Below are 24344 nucleotides of genomic sequence, written 5' to 3' on the forward strand. Positions count from 1 at the left end.
ACCGAGCAATGGGAGCTCACCCCGTCACCGGGATACGAACCGCCGACCTTCTGATTGAGAAGTCCTAGGCTCTGTGGTTTAACCCACAGCGCCACCCGTGTCCCTTCCCTGTGGTGTAGGATGGCCAATTTTGTTGGCATCCATCCGTCTCGAGAAACAATGGAGTGTGCATCCCGGGGTGAAGACTAAACTGCTGCATTAGCAGCACCAAGGTGACTTTCCTGGGGTGCAAGACTGGGCAGTGTGGATGGAGGTCCTGGGATGCCCAGACGACGAGACCCCCCTCTTCACCTTGCCGATGTGGTCCAAAGGAAAGCAGAGGAAGACATTTGGTACCAGCTTGGCTGCAGGAGTTGATGGAAGGAGGCATACAAGGTGCTATCCAACCATCTTCAGGACTCTACTTCAGATTGATGTAGGTTTTACTCCTGAGGCTTCTGGAAATGTCCTGCAAGGCAGCAGAAGTTTAGGAACAGATTTTTATTTTTATTATTATTAATAGCAGAACACTGACACATGCCCTCTCCCTCACAGGCAGTATGATCATGTAGTACAATCTTCCGTGTGCCCACATCAGTCCTAAGTTTATAACTGAATAGGGGGGAAATGGTTTTGCGTAAGAATTGCTGGCAGCAACGTGATATTCCCGCCTTCCAGTGTGTCCAAAAATAAAACGGGCCAGCTCTCTGTTCAGTATTAAAAATGAAACTGGAAGCCAGTCGTACGAAGCCCTCCCACATCTGCCCAGGAAGTTTCCCAAAATCTGCTTCTGTCCTGATTTTTAACAGTGCATTGCTAGGAATGTTCCTTTTGCTTAAATAGAGAGGTCTAGACATGAAGGAAGCTGCCAATTCACTCCAGTCCACAACCTATGAGTTTTAAGTTGCTCTTATTTCAGGAACTTTGGGCTAGAACATTGCCAGTTTGTTGTGACACACTGCTTCCTTGAGATGGCTCTCCATCTCATCGCAAGGAGACCCACTAGTATAAGGAATGCCTTTTTATTGTTTTCAATTAACTGTAGTTACTTGTTTCATCAGAACTGACAACCGTGGCTAGTCTTAACTATGGTTTAGGAGGAAAGCCAGGGTCATAAACTTATGGTTTGAAACGACTCTGGGGTTGCGGTGCTCATCTTGCTTAACTGGCCGAGGGAGCCAGCATGCAGCTTCCGGGTCATGTGGCCAGCATGACTAAGCCACTTCTGGCGAACCAGAGCAGCGCACGGAAACGCCAATTACCTTCCCGCCGGAGCAGTACCTATTTATCTACTTGCACTTTGATGTGCTTTCAAACTGCTAGGTTGGCAGGAGCAGGGACCGAGCAACGGGAGCTCACCCCGTCGTGGGGATTCGAACCGCCAACCTTCTGATCAGCAATTCCTAGGCTCTGTGGTTTAACCAAAAGCGCCACCTGCATCCCTCTAAGCCTATCATGGGACTGAGTAAATGGAAGCAAGGGGGTACATTTCTCAAGGCACCAGGAATTTAGAGCTGAAGCAATCACTTATAAAAACTCTCACACACTGTGAGCTGAGCATCTCCCACAATAGGGAGGACTGAAAATTTATTATCTTTTGTGTGTGTTGGGTGAAGGTCGGATTTCTTTGGCTCTCATTCACTTTCCCCCCAGTGTGTTTGTGTGTGTACATATATGCACAATATATAAAATTTCATCATCCAGCTGAGCTGACCTATTGCAGTCACGTACATGAACCTTACACATACATTTGGAAGACACCGAGGTTGCGCACGATTGATGAGGGTGCCTTTGCAGAAGAAAGGGCGGCCATGGTTCAGGGCTGAAAAAATAAACTCTGTTGCGTTTGGAACTTGCAGGGGTACACTGTGGTAGCTAAGATACAGATAGAGCCAGAACAATGGTGCACGGTGTGTCAGGCAACATCACTTTCTTAGTTGCATTTTAATCTTCTGTGGGCTCAGCAACTTTTGCCTCCAACCCGCTACAATAATTGCTGAGCAAGAAAAGAACTTTGCAAAGCGAAAGATTTAATGAGGGGCGGGGGTTGGGGTTGGGGGGGGAGATGCAGAAGAAAAGCAGCATCCCTGAGGGTAGACAGGATAGACGGCCCCAAATTACCCAGGAGACACCATCAACCTTTCAAATCTTTCGCATCCCTTGCAAATCAACACCACAAATCTTTGAATCCAGATCTGTTTCCTGCATCTTCCAGCAATGGGATTTCCAGACCTGGAGGTTAGCCAGCTGTTAGAAATGAATAGGACCCAGAAGAATAGCTTTAGCTGCTTTACGATTCAAAAAGAAGGCGTAGCCTTGATCCAGATAATCTGAGAAAATCTTGAAAAACAGAAGCAAGCGTGTGTGTTAAGGCTGCAGGGTGATTCAAAGCTGTCTTTTCTGAAGGTGAAATCCTGATGTGCCCATCTACTAACTTTCTTTTCTGTTTCCTCCCTCTTCCCCAAATTTCCCCCCAGTTTGGCAACCGGAATGCGCAGTGATCCCAGGGCTTGAGAAAATGGCATCACCTCAGATACCGTCAGGTGACGAAGAGCAGTCTTCCACAGACTTCGACGATCTCCAGTATTCACTGCAAGGTAAGTTCTTTCGTGTGAGGTTCGGTAAGGGGAACATCTGTAGCCGTAGTTTCATCAGGACACAAGAGCATCTCTGTTTGATTGGGCTGATGGTCCGTCTCCTGCAAGCACCCTGCTTCGTTCAGGAGCCAGCCAGGTACCTCCAGAAATCACATGAGCAGAAATCTCTTGCTTCTGTTCCGCTGAATCTGGTATCGGGGGCCATAGCTCAGTGGTTGAGAAACCTGCTTTGGGTGAAGGTGGTTCCAGGTTCAATCCTGGCAACACCAAGTAGGACTGGGAGAGATCCTTGTCTTGAGTTCTGCAGAGGTTGCTGCCAGTCTGTGTAGACAGTGCAGAGCTAGATAGGGCAATAAGGCCAAGGATGTGTGGACACTGTACCTTTTCAGTGCATTTGAAGCACATTATTTCCCTCAAATCCTGCCAACCTAGTAGTTCAAAAGCACGTCAAAGTGCAAGTAGATAAATAGGTACCGCTCCAGCGGGAAGGTAAACGGCATTTCCATGCGCTGCTCTGGTTCGCCAGAAGCGGCTTAGTCATGCTGGCCACATGACCCGGAAGCTGTACGCCGGCTCCCTCGGCCAATAAAGTGAGATGACCTCCATCCATTTGACCTGGCCATGAGTCAGTTGACTAACAGATATCTAGGTCCAGTGCTGAGGGCCTTCTGGCGGTTCCCTTGCTGCGAAAAGCCAAGTTACAGGGAACCAGACAGAGGGCCTTCTCGGTAGTGGCACCCGCCCTGTGGAACACCCTCCCATCAGATGTCAAAGAGAACAACAACTACCACGACTGGACCTAATGATCAGGGGTCCCTTTACCTTTACCTTTTATTTCCCTCAAAGAATTCTGGGGACTGTAGTTTAAGGATTGCTAGGAATTGTAACTCTATGATGAGCCAGCTACAGTTCCCAGAATTCTTTGAGGGAAATAATGTACACTGAATGTGCTTGAAAGGCATAGTTTATACGCAGCCTGGTTAGTTATAAGGCATCTTCCTATGCAGTTCAGATACTTAACTGTTTCAGGCCCTTCATTTATCATCTTTCAGGGAATGTTTCTATGGGGCATTATCCCTTCCTTAGAAGGGATCCCTCCCTTATCTGTGCTTTTTTAAAAAATACAAAAAAATCCCTTTGAAATCGTTTTAGAGTGTCATTAGGACTAAGAGGTAGTGGAGGACAGAGGTGCCTGGCGTGCTCTGGTCCATGGGGTCACGAAGAGTCGGACACAACTAAACGACTAAACAACAGGACTAAGAGCAGAGCCACTTTCAAACCCTCACTCAGCTTTGAAGCTCACTGGTGTGATTTTGGATTAGGCACATTCTCTCAGCCTGGCCTACTTGACAAGGTTGTTGTGAGGATAAAGTGTCTGTGAGTGAGAAGGGGTTAAGGAACCAGTCACACTGACCTGGGCTCCTTGGGGGAAGGGTGGAATCAAAAGAGATAAGTAAAAATTAGACTCGTAGAATTAGCGTAATTCAGTACTCGAGTGAACGAACCATGAGTAGAAAAGTCCTTGGTTCAGAATCTCACTGAATTCACTGGGTTGGCCTTTTGACACAACCGTTGGATGTTGGTATAGCTCAGTTGGTTAGAGCGTGATGCTGATAATACCAAGGTTGCAGGTTCAATCCCCATATGGGGCAGCAGCATATTCTTGCATTGCAAGGGGTTGGACTAGATGATCCACAGGGTCCCTTCCAACTCTGCAGTTCTATGATTTTATGTCTCATCCTGAGCCATCCATCTGCACAACAAAGGTAATAATAGATCAGGCGGCTGTTAAAAATCCAAGAGCTGTCCAGGGCATTATTGATGGTCAGCTGGCAATGCTAACATAGACATCTGCTTGGTTTCATTCCCCTTGGTCCGCCAGCTCCGGTAACAATTGCTTGAGAGATTTTTCAAGCATGCTTGTAAAACACAGAGGTCTCCCAGAGCTCATGACTGTTGAATTTTGGAGGACCAGATTTTATCGCTGCTCCTTCATGTTTTCCTTTGCAAGATTCCATTGTTGCTGTAAGCCACTGTCAAGGGAACAGCTCTGCTCAGGCCCTGTTGCAACCTCAGTCACTGTTGCTCCTTGCTACCAATCAAAACAAGCTCTTGTCTGCCAACCCATCTTCCCAAACACTCTTTCTCTCTCTCTTTCTTTTACCTTGTTTGAACGAAAAGCCCCTGCATCTTCTTTGCCTGGAGGAGAATGCCTCATGTTTGGCTCAGAAAAAGGCACTGGAAATTTTAATGCGCTGGAATGCTTGTGAATTAATTCTGAAGTTGCAGAACCTTAGTGTTGCCCCGGCCTTGGGATTCTCGGGTAGAGCCAACAAGATGCAAACGCTGTCCTGGGAACTGTGTGTCTCGCATTTCTTCCCTGCAGCAATGGTGGCGGGAAGAGGTCCCCCAAAACAGAAAAGTGTATCATCATCATCATCATCATCATCATAATTTATTATTTGTACCCCGCCCATCTGACTGGGTTTCCCCAGCCACTCTGGGCGGCTTCCACAAAGACCAAAAATACACTAATATGTCATACATTAAAAACTTCCCTGAACAGGGCTGCCTTAAGATGTCTTCTGAATGTCAGGTAGTTGTTTATCTCTTTGACAACTGATGGGAGGGCGTTCCACAGGGCGGGTGCCACTACCGAGGAGGCCCTCTGCCTGGTTCCCTGTAGCTTTGCTTCTCGCAATGAGGGAACCGCCAGAAGGCCCTCAGAGCTGGACCTCAGTGTCCGGGCAGAACGATGGGGGTGGAGACGCTCCTTCAGGTATACTGGTATATAAAGACTGGTGTCTATGTGCATCCATGCTGATGCTACCCATGGGGCTTGGGATGGGAGCTGGGTTGAAGCTGAAGCTTCATGCACATGTAAACATTAACTGAGCAACAACAACCATTTCTCCCCAAAGTTGTACGAACAGATCAAACTGCTTTATATCGTTAGTCCGCTAGGCTGCATAATCCAAAACTATGATGGGCAGTGGCTACACTCATAGATTGATATCTCATAGAATATAGAGTTGGAAGGGACATTAAGGATCATGTGGGACAACCCCCTGCAATGAAGGAATTTGCAGCTGTCCCTTACAGAGATTGAACCTGCAGCCTCGCTCCCCTTAATCCAAAGAGCATTTCAGTTAGGAAGTTGAACGGAAGCATTTCAGACTACAGTAGTACCTTGGAAGTCGAATGGAATTCCTTCTGGAAGTCTGTTCGACTTACAAAACTTTCAGACACCAAATCACGGCTTCTGATTGGCTGCAGGAGCCCCCGTTGGATGTTTGGCTTCCAAAAATAGTTCGCAAACCGGAACAGTCACTTCCGGGTTTGTGGCGTTCGGGAGCCAAAATGTTCAGGAACTAAGCTGTTTGAAAACCAAGGTATGACTGTATTTATTATTATGTTTATATTCTACCTTTCCTCCAAGGTGGCATATATGGCTCTTTCCCTTCTCCATTTTATCCTCACAACAGCCTTGTGAGGTCGGGCTAGGCTGAGAGACTGGCTGGTCCAATGTCACCCCAGCAAGCTTTGTGCCTGAGTGGGGATTTGAACCCTGGTCTCCCAAAGTCTTAGGATGTGGGTGGCGCTGTCGTCTAAACCACTGAGCCTAGGGCTTGCCGATCAGAAGGTCGGTGGTTCGAATCCCCGCAATGGGGTGAGCTCCCGTTGCTTGGTCTCTGCTCCTGCCCACCTTGCAGATCGGAAGCACGTCAAATTGCAAGTAGATAAATAGGTACTGCTCTGGCAGAAAAGTGAACGGCGTTTCTGTGCGCTGCTCTGGGCCGCCAGAAGCGGCTTAGTCATGCCGGCCACATGACCCGGAAGCTGTCTGTGGACAAACGCTGGCTCCCTTGGCCTATAGAGCGAGATGAGTACCGCAACCCCAGAGTCGTCTGCAACTGGACCTAACTGTCAGGGGTACCTTTACCTCCCAAAGTCTTAGTCCAACGTCCTAACCACTGAACCACGCTTTGCCCATCTAGCACCTGTATTTTCTGCCTTGATTGGCATCCTGAGAAAAATCTGAGACATAAGATAATGTTCTACTGCTTGGGGAATAGCATGGAGGACCAGTGTACTTTATCCATGGGTTTTTATTACAATATTGTTGATTGACGGAGTTTGATGCTCCGTCTGTTTTTGAAAGGGTGGGAGTAGGCTGGTTTTTATTCTCTCTGGCATTGATTTTCTTTAAACACTTAAAACTTCCGACACACTCATGTTCATCTAAGCCAAGGCCAAACATCAAACTCTTTGGCCAAGATGATAGCTCAAATCCCTGCACAAATAACAGCAATCCCCGAACCTGTTTGCTCTGGTGTAACAGCTCCGCCGTTGTTTAAATACCAGATTTTCCTTTCCTTTTCAAGAAAGGGAAATAGTTTCAGGTGTGGCTCCTTTGCCAACAAAGGGCACCGCACCCTCCTCTTTCAACAGAAATAGAAAGATAAGACTTAGGGATGGGGAAACAGGTAACAAATTCCATAGTGAGTCACAGCATGTTTCTGAATTCTCCTGGGCTGCTATGCAACCAGCTTGAGGAATGCAAAAAAATACCAAACAGAACTGATTCTGTGGCCACGTCCTCTTGCAAATCAACGCAGCAGCGGAAAATCCCTGCAGGTAGTAAAGTAGGTGGTTCGCTTGCAACCCTGGCAGGCTAGGTTTCTAGGTGAAAGGATTTGCTGGAGGGTGGGATTCTCATCATGTGAACTCGTGGCTAATGTGGGTACACAGACACAGTTTCACTTCCCCAGCGATGGCTACTCCTAAGTGAATGAGGCAGAGTCTCCAACAGAGCATGGATTTCCTCTTACCTCGAGGGCCGCATTGCCTCCTGAGAAACTTTCTGGGGGCTGCTTGCCAGAGGGTGGGCAGGGCCCGAGGCGCAAGTGGGCATAGCAAGGGTGCAAATTTGACATTTGCACAGCATGTTAGTTTCTGCATCTCCCCCTGCAATCTTCCATCTCTGCAAACAAGAGGTATTATCAGAGTTTGCAAAGGCATCTGCTTTGCACACCTTGGTCTCAGGTTCAATCCCAAGCATCTGCAGGTAGGGCTGGGAAAGACTGGTGCCTAAAACTCGGGAGAGCTGCTTCCGGTCAGTGTAGGCAACACTGAACTAGATGGACTGATGGTCTGGCTCATAAGGCAGCATCCTATGTTCCTATATCAGCCAGGCAGGAACAGCCGAGGAAGGTGGCAAGGAGAGTTGTGGAGGCTTGAGGACAGTGATACCTCAGGTTACATACGCTTCAGGTTACAGACTCCGCTAACCCAGAAATAGTACCTCGGGTTAAGAACTTTGCTTCAGGAGGAGAACAGAAATCGTGCTCTGACGGCACGGCGGCAGCAGGAGGCCCCATTAGCTAAAGTGGTGCTTCAGGTTAAGAACAGTTTCAGGTTAAGAATGGACCTCCGGAACGAATTAAGTACTTAACCTGAGGTACCACTGTAGTCCAAAGTCCATAGAGAAGCTGAGAAGGCTTGAGGCTTCTCCCCCCTGCTCTAGATTATATAGAATCATAGCATCGTACAGTTTGAAGGGACCACTTGGGTCATCTAGTCCAACCTCCTACAATGCAGGAATCTTTTTTGCCCAGAGGGCAGGACTCGAACCCATGTCCCTGAAATGGAGAGTCTTAACGCTCTACCTCCCGGGAACCTTCATTTTCCCCTGCTGCACCTGTGGAAGTGCCTTCTCCCTTCAGCACTTCTCAACGAGCCTTTTCATGCTTTCACCCCAATTCTTTCTGGCTTTCAGCATGGGGTGGTGGTGAGGAACCTTTCTTGGCTTCGGGCTGCATTCTCTCATGCCTAATAGTTCAGTCGGTAGAGCGTGACACGCCGACTCTCAGGGTAATGGGTTCGAGCCCTGCTTTCTGCACAACGTTCCTGCATTGCAGGGGGCTGGACTAGATGACACTCGTGGTCCCATCCGACTCTGCGATTCTAGGCCTTCTGGGGCTGCATGCCGTCGGTGGGCGGGGCCGGCAGCAAAAGTGGGTGGAGCAAAGCAGACATGACACTTTCCCTTGCATAGCAGGGCCTGGGTCTCTCAGCCTTGCTTCTCAGAACAGAAGCATACCCAGAAAGCTGCCTTATGTTGAACCAGAGCATTGGATTGTCCAGATCACTAATGTCTGTGCCAGGTGTGGGGACTCATTGGCCCTCCAGATTAGGGTTACAAGATGCCCCCGGTTCCCGGGGACAGTCCCCAGATTTGCAAATCTGTCCCCAGGAAACATGCAACACATCATATGGGGACTTCTGGAGAGGGAAAATGGTGGGCGCCATGGCAACGAGCAGCTCCTGAAGCCAGCCAGAGCCAACTGCGCAACCAGGCTGGCTCGGGGCTGCTGACTGCTGCCGCCACTGCCAAAGGGAAACCGGGGACGTCCGGCGGTACAGATCTCCTGCCCCCTGCCCCTTTTGTTTTGACCGATCGGGGGAGGCTCGGGAGTCGCAGGCGGCCAGCCGTTGCCCATTTTTTAAAAAACTCTGCGCATTTATGTTTCACAGGGTGCGAAAGAAGGGCTTTGCACCTTGCCTGGGAGAGAAACCATGTGCCTTGCACCCCTCCTCAGCTACAGCCACCTGCCCGCGACTCCCGAGGGGCTCCCCCCGATCTGTCAAAACAAAGGGAGAAGGGGGCAGGAGTTTGGGAAAAGCTCAGGAGTCACGGATGGGTGGTGCGCCGCTGCCCAGTTTTTTTTAAAAAAACTGCACATTTACCGTATTTTTCGCTCTATAAGACGCACTTTTTCCCTCCTAAAAAGTAAGGGAAAATGTGTGTGCGTCTTATGGAGTGAGTGCAGGCCACGCGGCTAAGCCAGAAGCCAGAACAGGGAGAGGGAGAGCTGCGCAGCACTCCATCTCGGTGTTCTAGCTTCTGGCTTAGCTGTGCAAAGCCTCTGCAGGGCAGTGGGATGAAGGCACCCAGCTGCCCTCCGGAGGCTTCACGGGCTGCCCCAGAAGCCAGAACAGTGAGACAGAGCACTGTGCAGCGTTCCCTCTAGCTATTCTGGCTTTTGGATAGCCCCCACGAAGCCTCCATAGGGCAGCGGGATGAAGGCTGCCATGCGGAGGCTTCATGCTGCTCTTGTGGGAAGTGTGAGGAAGGGACAGAGCGCGCGGCTCTGTCCCTTCCCCCACCTCCCAGAAAAGCCCCCAAGAACCACGCTCCCTTTAAAGAGCGTGCGGTTGTTGCGGGAGATGGGGGAAGGTACAGAGGGCAGCTTACCCACACGCAGCCTCTTCTGGGCAGGGGGAGCCTTCATCCCGCTGCCTGGGAGAGGCTTCAGCGGCTATCCCAGAAGCCAGAACAGCAAGAGGCTATCCCAGAAGCCAAATCCCTCTTGCTGTTCTGGCTTCTGGGATTCAGAATTTTTTTTTCTTGTTTCCTCCTCCCCAAACTAGGTGCGTCTTATCGTCTGGTGCATCCTATAGAGCGAATAATACAGTATGTTTCACAGGGTGTGAAAGAAGGGCTTTGCACCTTTATACAATACGCATGTGTGCTTGGGCCCAGGGTATTTTGCTTCACCATCCCCACTACTGACTCCCTGTTGCTACTCCATTAAAAAACAAAAAAGTGTCCCCGGATTCAAAATCTGGTAACCAGATGTTTCTGAACTACAACTCCCATCCCCCTTTGCCATTGCCCAGGCTTGGGCTGATGGGAATTGTAGTTCATCAGCTGGAGGGCCAACGGTTCCCCACTCCTGGTCTACGCTGAGTGGCAGGGGCTTTCTAGAGTCCTAGGTAAGAGTCTTTCCCCACCCTCTAGCTTATAGCGGTCAACCGTCCCTTATTTGGCGGGAAAGTCCCTTATCCCAGCACCGTGTCCTGCTGCTGTCCCTTATTGATGATGTCCCTTAAATTTCCCGGGTTTCAAAGGAAGCAGCTCCTCTCCCTCCCTCCCTGCTGGCCAGGGAGGAGGGAGGCTCCAACTGTATTGCTTGGCTGCGTTGCTCACCCAATAAGGAGTCTAAGAATGACTGGGGGGTGGAGCTTGCATGCCTTGTGCCGATCAAATCGGCTGCGTTGCCTGGGGACTCGCCTTTGCTCAGCGCTTCCCAGTGGAGAGGTGACAGTGGTTTTCCTTGCTGCATCCCCTTTGCCGGGTTGCTGCGCTGTGGGAACCACCGCTTGAGGCTTCGTTTGGCTGCTGGCTGGGCTTTCTGCCTTTGGCTCAGAGGGGCTCAGAAGTTGAACATACCTGTGCGCTGAAAATCCCTTATTTTGGCTGCTAATCCCTTATTTTTGAGGCTGCTGGCCCCTTATTTTCAAATCTGTGACAGCTATGCTCTAGCTGGATAATCCCTCTTCCCAGGGAACTCTGGGAATTTTAGCCCTACGGGTGCAGGCGGGGCCTTCGAATCCAAGCTGTTGGATTTTTGCTGTCCTGCAAGAGTTCTCCAGGGGAGTGAGTGGCTGCGGGATTGTAGGGACTGATAAGCCGTCCATCAAACACCTTCCTCCCTCCTGTTCCTATGACTACTAAGCCTTGGAGTGCCAGAGGAGGGGGGGTGAGGTGGGAGGGGGGGCAGCAGGTGTGAGCAAGCCTGTGCAGGATTTACTCTCCATGCGCTCTGATCCAATTTGCACACTATTGCCAGTGCGTAATTCCCCCTTCTTAACCTATTTAATTCTCATGATCGGGTGCCAATTCTGACAGGCACTTAGAGAAGTTAGCTAGCGAAGCAGGCACTCCTATTCTCCATCCCAGAAGGGGAAATGAGAACACACAGCAGAAAACGAAACGCGTGTTGGAAAAGTTGAAATCAAATCATTGTTTTCGAAGATGGGTGCCCCTAGGTGAAAAAGCTGAATAATTTTATTTTATTTTTTAGTTGAGGTTACATCACACTGTTGATTTTGCAGTGTTGTCAGATTGGCCCGGCTCCAGAAATAACAAGATCACAAAACATTACTTCCATTCCGTCAGTTCTTAGAGGGCATAATTGCAAATCTTCGTGTGGCAGATTAGGATGGATGTTGTTCTGTGGCCTTCTTCTCTCGCCTTCTTAGCGGGGAAGGGTTATGTAGTGCTAGAAGCCCACACGATACAGGAAAAAGTCCCAAATTCAGTTTAGCAGCAGTGATGGCTTTAGGAACGTCCAGAATGTCAATATTTTGCCGGAGCGATTCCTATGCATATCAGAAGTGTAGGTTGGTGCAGTTAAGTGGAAACTGAGCCACTCTGGTGCCCTAACACACCTACAGTGGTACCTCGGGTTAAGTACTTAATTCGTTCCGGAGGCCCGTTCTTAACCTGAAACTGTTCTTAACCTGAAGCACCACTTTAGCTAATGGGGCCTCCCGCTGCCGCCTCCACGCAATTTCTGTTCTCATCCTGAAGCAAAGTTCTTAACCCGAGGTACTATTTCTGGGTTAGTGGAGTCTGTAACCTGAAGCGTCCGTAACCTGAAGCGTATGTAACCCGAGGTACCACTGTATTTTTTTTAAAAAAGGTGGTCTTGTTATTTGGAAAGTGATGGGTTGATGCATTGGAACGCGTGAGATGAACTAATGTATAATGGGAATACCCTGTAAATACCTTGCAATCAAAAAATAAAAGGATGAACACTCATTGCCCTATAACTGCCCCCAAAACAAATCAGAATAAACACTCAATAAAAGCTAGACGTTGTGCAGCTACTGCATAAGCTGGGATAGCTCAGTATGGGAAAGTGCTAAATGACCTCGGCCCAGTATACCTGAAGGAGTGTCTCCAGCTCCATCGTCCAGCCCGGACACTGAGGCCCAGCTCCCAGGGAAGGAGAAGAACGCCATCTTTCCTTAATTTCGCTTTTTAAATGGGCAGGTGCACAGCCTGATCTGTTGTGCTTTGCCTCTGATCCTGAGCTGGAGCACAGGGAGAGCTGCATGAAGCTGAGACGGAATGTATTTGTTTTAGGTCGGTTACATCGTGAAAACAACTAGGGCAAGATAAATCCAAGGTCATTTCCAGCCTTATTAAAATCGCCTGACACAAAGGGTCCATTCATCTGTCCTTTAGTCATAAAAAAGTCCTTTTTAATGAATCACATGACGGGAGGATCTGAGCTTTTGTAAAAAAACTATTAAGCCCTGGAGTAGTTGCAGAATGGAAAGAGTAATATAACCGTGCCGAAAATGAATTGTGGTGCGGGAGCAGCTGCAGTGATTATTTAAATGGCATCAAATGCCCTAGATAGATAAAAATTGATTGCTGGATGGTACCAATTCTGCCTGCTTGCTGAGTCAGCTGTTTGAACTGATGAGCAATTTCGGTGATTGACTTAGGCTGCAATCCTTTGCATGCTTACTTAGGAGGAGGAAATCTCCTTACACTTGCTAGGACTTCCTTCTGAGTATTCATACCTAGGATTGTACATATATACATATACATATACATATACATATACATATACATATATATATATATATATATATATATATATATATATATATATATGGAAATACATTATAATTTATAACTTACTAAGATCAAGGAGAGAGCAGGGAAGAAAACCCAGAATAATCAACATTGCCTCTTAAGTTACAAGTAGGTAGCTGTGTTGGTCTGCTGTAGTCAAAACAAAATAAAAAAATTCCTTCCAGTAGCACCTTAGAGACCAACTAAGTTTGTTATTGGTATGAGCTTTCGTGAAGAAGTGTGCATGCACACGAAAACTCATACCAATAACAAACTTAGTTGGTCTCTAAGGTGCTACCGGAAGGAATTTTTAAATTTTGTTTCGATTGCCTGCTATGTAAAGGTAAAAGGTAAAGGACACCAGGACAATTAAGTCCAGTCAAAGGCGACTATGGGGTTGTGGCGCTCATCTCGCTTTCAGGCCGAGGGAGCCATCGTTTCTGCACAGGCAGCTTTCCAGGTTATGTGGCCAACGTGACTAAACCACTTCTGGCGCAACAGAGGACCGTGACGGAAACAAGAGTGCACGGAAACGTCGTTTACCTTCCCGTCACAGCGGTACCTATTTATCTACTTGCACTGGCGTGCTTTCAAACAGCTAGGTTGGCAGGAGCTGGGACAGAGCAACGGGAGCTCACCCCATTGCGGGGATTTGAACCACCAACCTTCTGATCAGCAAACCCATGAGACTCAGTGGTTTAGACCACAGCACCACCCGCATCCCTGCAACTTGGGTCACATCCACACCACATGTTTAAAGTGCATCGCATCACCAAATTAATACTAGGAGCTGTAGTTTACCCCTCACAGAGCTGCAGTTCCCCACACCCTTAGCAAACTAGAGTTCCCAGGATCCTTTGCTGTGGAGGAAATGTGCTCTAAATGTGCATCAAGGTGGGTACGCAGCCATGCTCTCTATGCCTCTTTCCAGAAGTGAGGCTGCCTTGCAAATCTCTGCATAGCATTATAACCAAGATGGTGCCTTCTCTGTTGCAGTCGGTGCCCTCTGACATGGATATCTATGTGTGGGGAGGGTAAGGGATCGGCTCCTGCCCAGTGAACCATAATTCCCAGATGCCCAGCTTTTCGTTTTTGTTTAGGAACCTGTTTCCAGCATTTGTAGACCCTGGGATACAAGGCAAAATTTACAGGCACTTTCAGTGTTTTACTTAGCCATCCTCCTGGGAACGTTCCTGCAGAATCCTCAAGACTCCGATGGTCTTGGCTCATCTCAAGACTAGACTATCTCAGAAGTAACGCTTGCCTTTTAAAGGGACCAGTCTTGAGTTGGCATGGAAGGATCTGTAAGTTTCCGTTCCTTCAGTTTCTAATTTTCCAAATCTTAAATTCAGTTCTCCACCGTTCTGCAGCAATTTACGGTTTCTTTCTTTTCTTTTAAAATCATGATGAAAATTCTTCAGCATTTCAGGGCGAAGTTCTCCTCATAAATAATTTTTTGTCTGCAATTTTGTCTAACGCACACATGTTTGCAAGCATTTTTTCTTAATGTCACACATTTTTATGTGCTATTTTCACTGATATAGTGGTACCTCGGTTTTCGAATGTCTCTGTTGACGAATAGTTCGATTTTCGAAGTTGAAGCAGAAACGCGGCTTCCATTTTGAGTTTTCCATTTTGAGTTTTCAATTTTGAAGCTTCCTTACTGAGTTTTCGGTTTTTGACCATTTCGGAACTCGAACGGTCTTCCAAAACAGATTACGTTCAAAAACCAAGGTACCACTGTATATTCATTTTTAAGCACAATTTCCCCTAGCATGCATTTGTATAAATGCTGACTGGTTGGAGAACGGAAGCTGAAAATTCAGAGAAGTTCAAATTTTGAAGGATGGCTCTTTCCCCACTTTTAATATTGTTTCAGAAACTGCAAATTTGATAGATTCAGCTTTAAATGTGAACTGAATTGTATTTCTTCCCCATCCCGAGTACTGAGTATTTATTTTTCCTTTCCCCCCTCCCCCCCTTTATCTGGGTGATTGGTCCAAGTTTGAGGTCTGGAAGAGTGGCATTCAACTAATGTGCCCTTTCAGTGCAAGGATCTCCACTTGTGCAACAGTATTTTCCCCCGTCCTCTGCAAATCTGCTCCATAGGGTTGTAGGGAACCTCTAGAATAATAAAAAATTATAATAATTTATTATTTATACCCTGCCCATCTGGCTGGGTTTCCCCAGCCACTCTGGGTGGCTTCCAACAGAATATTAAAATACAATAGTCTATTAAACATTAAAAAATTCCCTGAACAGGGCTGCCTTCAGATGTCTTCTAAAAGTCTGGTAGTTGTTTTTCTCTTTGACATCTGGTGGGAGGGCGTTCCTCAGGGCGGGTGCCACTACCAAGAAGGCCCTCTGCCTGGTTCCCTGAAACTTCACTTCTTGCAATGAGGGAACTGCCAGAAGGCCCTCGGCGCTGGACCTCAGTGTCCGGGCAGAATGATGGGGGTGGAGACACTCCTTCAGGTATACTGGACCGAGGCCGTTTAGGGCTTTAAAGGTCAGCACCGACACTTTGAATTGTGCTCGGAAACGTACTGGGAGCCAGTGTAGGTCTTTGAATACCGGTGTTATGTGGTCTCGGCGGCCACTCCCAGTCACCAGTCTAGCTGCCGCATTCTGGATTAGTTGTAGTTTCTGGGTCACCTTCTAAGGTAGCCCCACATAGAGCGCATTGCAGTAGTCCAAGCGGGAGATAACCAGAGCATGCACCACTCTGGCAAGACAGTCTGCGGGCACGTAGGGTCTCAGCCTGCGTACCAGATGGAGCTGGTAGACAACTGCCCTGGACACAGAATTGGCCTGCACCTCCATGGACAGCTGTGAGTCCAGAATGACTCCCAGGCTACGCACCTGGTCCTTCAGGGGCACAGTTACCCCATTCAGGACCAGGGGGTCCTCCACACCTGGTTTAGGGGGGCAGAGGGGAGGAGAAGAGGGGTTAACATTCCATTGCTCACCCAGAAATCTTTACGCTGATAAAATGTTTATGTAGCGCTGCTTTGGATACAACCCATTCTATTCTATTCTCTCTTCTCTCCAAAGAGAAGGCCAAGGAACAATATGTTATCTGCAATTACATCCTGTATAACATTTTCCCTGGAAAGGAGGACTGTGGATATTACCTCAATGGCAATGGCAGTGGAGGGGCTGCTTAACCCTTTCTCCTCCAGCCATTTCCCACCTCACCTTCTCCTTCCCACCTGATTTTCACCCACAGGGAGATGTAGAGGGGATACTGTTACCTGTATCTTTTACCCCAGTGGGTGGAAAAGCAGGTGAGGGTGTTTTTCCTTTTTTGCCATTTGGGACTGAAAAGTCCACTTTGCAGCAGGCCTCGAATGCCAGAGACCAAAGAACTTCCAGCTTCTATTGCCGAGAATTGCTTCGCTAATAATTTAATCCTTTGCTTTGAACTGGGAACAAGATAATCCTTTGCAGTCCTTTGCATAACAAATGTTGACGACATGCAAATGAAATGCAAACCTCCATAGCAGCCTCAAGACTTCCTGGAGGTTTTTAAAAAAAACACGAGGCTCTGACAACAGTCTAGCTAGCAAAGCGTTTAAGAAGGGCTTTCCATTTCTGTGTGTAAAATACTTTAAGCACTATTGATTATCAGGAGCAGACACTTGTAGCCAGACTCTGTAAACATGTTTTGTCTGAGGTAAGCCCTACTGAGCTCAATTGGATTTATTTCCCTTCAAGTGTGTTTCGGATTACAGCTTGTGTTGTACGTGGTGGAAACCCAAGTTGGTTGAATCTGGGTCCCATTGATTTGAAAGGGAATTCCATTTCACAAACTGAATCTGGATCTAACCTGCACACATGGCACAGAATCGTTGTCTTGCCTCAGTAATGGACAGGATGAGAGCCAACAAACTGAGGCTCAATCCAGATAAGACTTGAGGCACTGTTAGTGGACACCCTAGACCAGATGGGTGGAAGATGGTCCGCTCTTGATGGGGTTATACTTCCTCTGAAGGAGCAGGTTCGTAGCTTGGGGGTACTCTGGGATCCTCTTCCTGTTGCTTGAGGCTCAGGTGGCCTTGGGGGGGAGGAGTGCCTTCCATCAGCTTTGGTTGGTGGCCCAGCTGCGCCCCTATCTGGACAGGGATAGCTTAACTTCTGTCTATACCAGGGCCTGATTTAGGTTTGATGAGGCCCTAAGCTACTGAAGGTAATGGGGCCCTTTACATCTCCAGCTGTCCTTTGTCAAGAACAAATTTGGCTTTGGGAGGGAAGAACGAAAACAATTCTGATTTCTTTCCTAGTACAATTGGTGGCATTTTTTTTGTACTGTTATGTACTGAGTTGAATAGGATCCAAAATGCAGCAGTCTGATTGGTCCTAGAACGATAGGATCAAAAAATGCAGGAGTCTGATTGGTCCTAGAACAATAGGATTCAGAATGCAGCAGTCTGATTGGTCCTAGAACAATGCAGCAGTATGATTGGTCTGCAGGAGCCACCCAATCCAGCTCCAGGTGGAAGTGAATCCACAACCTGATTGGCCTACAGGAGAATCCCGGAATTAGCCAATCGCGTTGGGCCCATTGTGTAAATAATGTATATAAAGCAGATATTGTGGGGGAACTTCCATTCCTCCTCACCACTATGAGCTGAATAAAGAGCATGAAATCCACTCTCGACTCCAAGTATATTTCATGTACTGATTTTTTATTTTTTTATTTTTAAAGCCCTGGTGAAATGATAACTGTGGGTATTCTCAGTACGGAAAGATGTGATAATATATAATACGGTTGATGTAAAATTGAAGCAACATCTTATCATTATTAAATTTACATTAAGAAACAAGACAACTTTAACACCAGTGCACAGAAGAGCTGCAGGAAGGGGCTTTTTCAGTAACAGCTGTGGGGGGGATATTACAGTTGTTCCACAATTTGTGAAGTGTGTGTGAGGAGCAGATATCAGATCACAAGGCACAGAGAAGGAGGAGGTTAGTATTTTCCTGCCACACCTGGCTCTCACAAGTTCCGCAGACCTGCTTTAAAGTTTTATTTAAAAATATGTTTACCTTCTCCGTTCATGGGTGGCGCTTCAATTTTTATTTCTATTTTTTAACGTAGTGGAGCAGGAAAACACGCAAAAGAGGACCTTCACAAGTTGGATCAACTCGCAGTTAGAAAAGGTAAGGGAATGACCAGGACTGGATTTAGGTTTGATGAGGACCTAAGCTACTGAAGATAATGGGGCCCTTTATATGTCCAGCTGTCCTTTGTCAACAACAAATTATCACTGTTTTTAGTGTTGAATATATGCTATATGGTAATTTATGGACCTAATAGGTATCTAAAGACATTTGCACATAACAAAATATGTATTTTATCAAAGTAAATGTTGAACTGAAATGCAATTAAGAAGAAGTATATTAAGAGTGAAATAATTATTAAGGTCTAACTTAAAATGATTTTTTTATTCATAACAAACTTAGTAATGCAAACACATTGGCATTTGGCAATAACAAAAGTTCCTTTAGAAACACAGTTTAGAAAGACTCATAATCTAGTCTCTAGAAACTTCCTATAACATGAAATAATAATAGCAAACCAGTGATATTTTAGGGAGCAGGCTAGCAGGCAGGGCCCATTACTTACATCATAGGAGCCTACGCAACACAAAACACTGTTGCTGTATGTAGGTTTTATTTTATTTGTTTTTTGTCTTACATTTTGGAAATGTACATCCAGTTTTTTTTCCTTTTAATTTTTTTTGGGGCCCCCAAGAGAGTGGAGCCCTAAGCTATAGCTTGTTTAGCTTATACGTAAATCTGGCACTGGGACCTCACTCGTTTTCCATTCAACATGGTACTGCTTTTCTGAGAGAGTAGTACTTGCAGATTTTTTATGATGATGCTCTCCAGTATTTCCATAAAATAGCAGAACTGTTGAGAGTTGGATGGGACCACGAGGCTCATCTGGTCAAACCCCCTGAAATTCAGTGATCTTTCACCCAACATCATTTTTATCAAGATATGAGTACCGGCACCTCATTTTTAACCTCCCCCAAAAGAAAAAATGCTGGGTTTGCTTGGTTTTCACCAGTTACTGAGCCATTAGTGTGCCAGGCTGTGCCCTTGCCAGTAGAGGTCTGGCAGCAATCACTGCCAGCTTTCTTATAGACTTGTTTTGAAACCTGTACAGTTCAGACAGCAGAACGTGGACTATTGTTTTTAACCAACCGGTTTATTGATATGCCGTTGGTGTTTTTGACTGCTCTTATTATTGCAGTGTTAGGTTTCTATGTCATATACTGCCCTACTATGCCCCCCTTGAATGTACAGTGGTACCTCAGCTTAAGTACTTAATTCGTTCCGGAGGTCCGTACTTAACCTGAAACTGTTCTTAACCTGAAGCACCATTTTAGGGGCCTCCTGCTGCTACCACAAAGTTCTTAACCTGAAGCACTATTTCTGGGTTAGCAGAGTCTGTAACCTGAAGCGTATGTAACCTGAAGTGTATGTAACCCGACGTACCACTGTATGGCTTATAAATATTAGAATAAGAAAGGTTGCTTAACGATAAATATTTTTTCAGCATTCCCCACCTTCCTTTGTCTCGGACTTGTATACGGACATCGGGGAAGGACATGTACTTTTGGATCTGCTGGAGGTCCTCTCAGGACAGCAAATGGTACGGTATCCCCATTGCATATGATTCTTTTTGTCTAAAGTCAGTTAAAAAAACCATGAACTTACTTATTGCCCATCAGTCCTCATGCTTGAATTTCTTTTCCCGTTCTGTGGCAAATTGCAGTTTGGGCCTGGTGTGAGTTTGACATGCAAATAGAAACTCAGCTTTGTTGTACCAAATTAAGGATCTTGAGGTTCTGAACTTTCTCTCAGGAAAACATCCCAAGTTTCTAGCTCTTAAGAATGCTAGGAGAAGCTTGGAAATGTCTCAACACTTTCTTCCTTTTCCCACAGTTTGTTCTATCAACACCTTCCTCGCCCACTCTCAAAAAATTGTTGAAATTCCTAAACCACAAAAGCGGAATGTATTCTGCGAAATTGACATAAGAACATGAGAAGAGCCATTTGAACTCTGCAATTTGTAACCTGGAGCCTGAATTTCTATGTTTGTATCCTCTTTTTCTCTCCCTCCAGCCACGTGAGAAAGGATCTAACACTTTCCAGTGCAGAAGCAACATTGAAAATGCGTTGACGTTCCTAAAGAACAGATCGGTCAGTATTACTCCAGCCTCAAAGACGGTTTTGAGTTTGCTCGGGTGCCAAAGTGTTGTAAAAAAAGACAAGAACAGCACATTCGAAGCAAAGCTGTGCTGTGACATGCTTTAGAACAGAACTGAATATGCTGTTATACTTTATATTTATTTTCATCAGGAAATTCCACTAAAGCGTTTGTTATAGATCCCAACTACAGTCAATGCAAGAGCTGAAAGGACTTCATAAGTCTAGTCTTGAGGATGCTTTTATGCACACTTTTATAGATGTGAATGAGAAACCTAGGTTCACTATGAGCTCTTTGCAGCTTACACACACCTTTTACATTATCAACCAAATAATGATTTTTTTTGGTAACTTACTTTGCTGGATTGCAGCTTGGCAAACTGGGTATTAATTACCGTATTTTTCGCTCCATAAGGCGAACTGGACCACCTAGTTTTTAGGGGGGGAAATCAAGAAAAAAAATCGTTGTCTTGGCTTCCTCTGTAGCCGCATGCAACCTCTCCAGCCGGGAGAGGCTGCGCGCGGCTTTGGCAGAAGACAAGATAGCAAGTGGGATGGATCCTGCTCGCTGTCTTGGCTTCATTTTTAGCCACGGGCTTCATTTTTAGCCTGAGCTTCCCCTGACCCCAGCCCCCAGAACAGGTCCGGGAGCGGTGGCAAGGTTGCAAAGCTTTTGGAGCGCAGCGCGAGTTCCCGCTGCGCTCCAAAGGCTTCAGGCGGCTGTCCTGGAGCGTGGAGGGAGCGCTGCCTCTACGCTTTGGAGGCTTCGCGTTGCTATCGCTGAAGCCAAGGAGCCTGCATTCGCTCCATAGGACGCACACACATTTCCCTTTAATTTTTGGAGGGGAAAAGTGCATCCTATAGAGCGAAAAATACGGTAACCTTTGCAAGGACTTTCAGCACCACCTAAACTTTGCAACTCCCTGCCTATTGACATCAGGCGGGTGCCGTCATTGTACTCTGTTCAACAACTGCTTACAACATTTTTGTTCAGGAAAACAAAATTGTCTATCCAGACACCATAGAAATTACATGAGTTTTATTTATTTATTTTTAGCTACCATCAATTTTATTCATCATTCTGCTTATTTTTAAATACCCGTTTTAACTGTTTTTTTATCCATAGTATTAAAGTTTTATATTTTTTGTAAACTGTTTAGAGCAGGGGTCAGCAAACTTTTTTTTAGCAGGGGGCCAGTCCACTATCCCTCAGACCTTGTGGGGGGCCGGACTATATTTTTTTTGTGGGGGAAATGAACGAATTCCTATGCCCCACAGATAACCCGGAGATGCATTTTAAATAAAAGCACACATTCTACTCCTGTAAAAACACACTGATTCCCGAACCGTCCACGGGCCGGATTTAGAAGGCAATTGGGCCAGATCTGGCCCCCGGGCCTTAGTTTGCCTACCCATGGCTTAGATTTAGAGGCTTAAACAACAACAAGAACAACAATAAAGCAATATAGAGGTTGTGTTAAATAAAGAGATAAATGACAAGAAACAACTTGTTGTACATGGCTAGAGGTGGATTTGGATTGTGATGTTTTCATAGGAGTCCAGTATATACCATATTTTTTCTTCTTTCTTTTTAAACTCCATTGTTGGGTTGTGATTAAACACACACACACACACACACACACACAAATACACAGCATTACAGATTTAAACATCTCACAAGAGCTGTTTTAAAACAGTGCTTCATTTCCCTTCACTTTGTTCTATTATAATAATAATAAAATATTTTTATTTATATCCCGCCCTCCCCAGCCGAAGCTGGGCTTAGAGCGGCTAACAACAGTTATTCTTCTTTTCCCAGATCAAGCTGATCAACATCCATGTTGCTGATATCATTGAAGGGAAACCGTCCATTGTGCTTGGCCTGATTTGGACAATCATATTGCATTTTCACGTGAGTAGCTGATCAAGGTTGGAAGAAAGATTTCCCGAGTTAGATTTTGCTGAAATTGGCTTGGGATGGGGGCAAAGAGACTCACCCCAAACTGTGTCAGGGGAGGAGAGCGGTGACCATGCCCATCTGAAAAGCTATGCCTAGGTGTTTGAGGTGAAATGGCCCTTAGGAGAGGACTGTACCATCTCACGTTTTCACAGTTTTCATTCATTTTAAAGTTGCCTTGATGTGCAAATCAAATCCCACATGACCAACGTACCATGCCCCATTTGAATAACTACTCTAACACTTTTAGCAGGCCTTTGGTTCCCCCCAAAGAATCCTGGGAACTGTAGTTTATTAAGGGTTCTGGGAGTTAAGGAAGACCACTATTCCCCTCACGGAGCTGCAATTCCCAGAGTTCCCTGAGAAGAAGGATTGATTGTTAAACCACAAGTGGAGGTGATTCTTCAAGTACTTAGGCCCAAGTCATTTAAGCAGAGATGGATTTAGGGGCGAGCGACCAGTTTGGTTGCATTGGGCATGCAGCATAGGGGCCACCAGAACTTTATGAAGAATGGAAGGCGAGAGGCAGGGCTGTGTGCGCCAGATTTTGGTGCCTGCACAGGGCGCTGCTGAAATTCAAGACTCCAAGGTCTGTCACTGATTTAGGACTTTGTACCCTACTTCTTGGGATGCAGGTGGCACTGTGGTCTAAACCACAGAGCCTAGGACTTGCCGATCAGAAGGTCGGCGGTTCGAATCCCTGTGACGGAGTGAGCTCCCGTTGCTCGGTCCCAGCTCCTGCCAACCTAGCAGTTCGAAAGCACGCCAGTGCAAGTAGATAAATAGGTACCGCTCTGACAGGAAGGTAAACGGCATTTCCGTGCACTTCTCTGGTTCGCCAGAAGCGGCTTAGTCACGCAGGCCACATGATCCGGAAGCTGTCTGCGGACAAACGCCAGCTCCCTTGGCCTATAAAGCGAGATGAGCGCCGCAACCCCATTCATTCACGACTGGACTTAACGGTCAGGGGTCCCTTTACCTTTTACCCTAGTTCTTACCCATGACTGTGGAATAAATCTGTTCCTTTCCTCCCCCCCCCCATTCTTCATTGGCAGATTGAAGAGTTAGCCCAGACTCTTGCCTTTGGCTACAGTCATCCTTCCCCGGACAGTTCGAGTGCCGTGGACTCATCACCGACAGCAAGCCCACCGGCGAAACGAAATGCTAAAGCGAAGGAACGGTGGAAGATGTCCGCAAAGAAGGCTCTTCTGCTGTGGGCCAAGGAGCAGTGCGCCACGTATGTAGGGTTGCTCAAATCAGTCCATCTGCAGTCCATGCCGCTTTTGCATGAGTTCACTTGCAAGCCCATTCCATCCTCTTTTCTGCACTAATCTGCGATGCTTAGGAACACAGAAAGCTGCCTTGCATTGAATCAGACCATTGAGCCACAGCAGCCCTCCAGAGTTTAAGATTCATTTCATTTCCCTTTATTAATAATAATAAATTTTATTTATACCCCACCCTCCCCAGCCAGGGCGGCTAACACCAAGTATAAAACAATTGATTAAAATATAACTTAAAAACAAGATTAAAATACAGCATTAAAATGCAGCCCCATTTCAGTAGAAACTCAAATCAAAAACTTTTTGGGGATGAAAATGTCAAATCTTCACCAAGGCCAACTATCCAGACCGGTCCTACGTGGGCCAGAAAAAAAGCCAGGGAAGTCCCCAAATAGGAGTTGCATCACAGAAGGAAAAAGGAAAAAGGATAGAGGGGGAGGGGATCAAGTTGATTCCAAGTCAAAGGCTGTATTTTTATTATGTATTTTATATTTTTATATTGTGATCTTATGCTAAGAGCCATCTTGAGACCTGCAGATATAGGGTGGCATACAAATTTTAATAATAATAATAATAATAATAATAATAATAATAATAATAGACATTAATATTTCATATGGCATAGCATCCGTGAAAGAAACCAAATGATAAGCAAAACAATACTCAGACCCGCTTACTAACAAAAAACCATTTAAATAAACATATTAATATTTGAAAGAAGTATTATAGTATGTTGAATTCATGAGCAGGATTTGAACCATGAGCAACAGAAGGAGTTAGAGTTTATACTACGGTGGTTATGATATAAGATGGAGAAGATCAGGGTACAGCAAGGGGGAGAAATTAAAAACACCATGGAAAATGGGGGT

General features: G+C 46.2%; 1 protein-coding gene across 1 annotated transcript in view; it reads left to right on the top strand.

Moving 5' to 3' along the window:
- The first annotated feature begins 2057 nt into the window (after positions 1 to 2057).
- SYNE2 (spectrin repeat containing nuclear envelope protein 2) overlaps positions 2058 to 24344 on the top strand; it is a 235192-nt gene continuing 212905 nt past the window's right edge. Inside the window, exons 1-7 of the mRNA XM_053407665.1 lie at positions 2058 to 2217; positions 2457 to 2576; positions 18116 to 18177; positions 19583 to 19678; positions 20152 to 20229; positions 22055 to 22147; positions 23248 to 23429. Of these exons, the coding sequence (XP_053263640.1) occupies positions 2498 to 2576; positions 18116 to 18177; positions 19583 to 19678; positions 20152 to 20229; positions 22055 to 22147; positions 23248 to 23429 (590 nt within the window). The 5' untranslated portion in view covers positions 2058 to 2217; positions 2457 to 2497. The remainder of the gene's footprint in view (positions 2218 to 2456; positions 2577 to 18115; positions 18178 to 19582; positions 19679 to 20151; positions 20230 to 22054; positions 22148 to 23247; positions 23430 to 24344) is intronic.

This window comes from Podarcis raffonei, chromosome 1, assembly GCF_027172205.1.
Source record: "Podarcis raffonei isolate rPodRaf1 chromosome 1, rPodRaf1.pri, whole genome shotgun sequence".
NCBI lineage: Eukaryota > Metazoa > Chordata > Lepidosauria > Squamata > Lacertidae > Podarcis > Podarcis raffonei.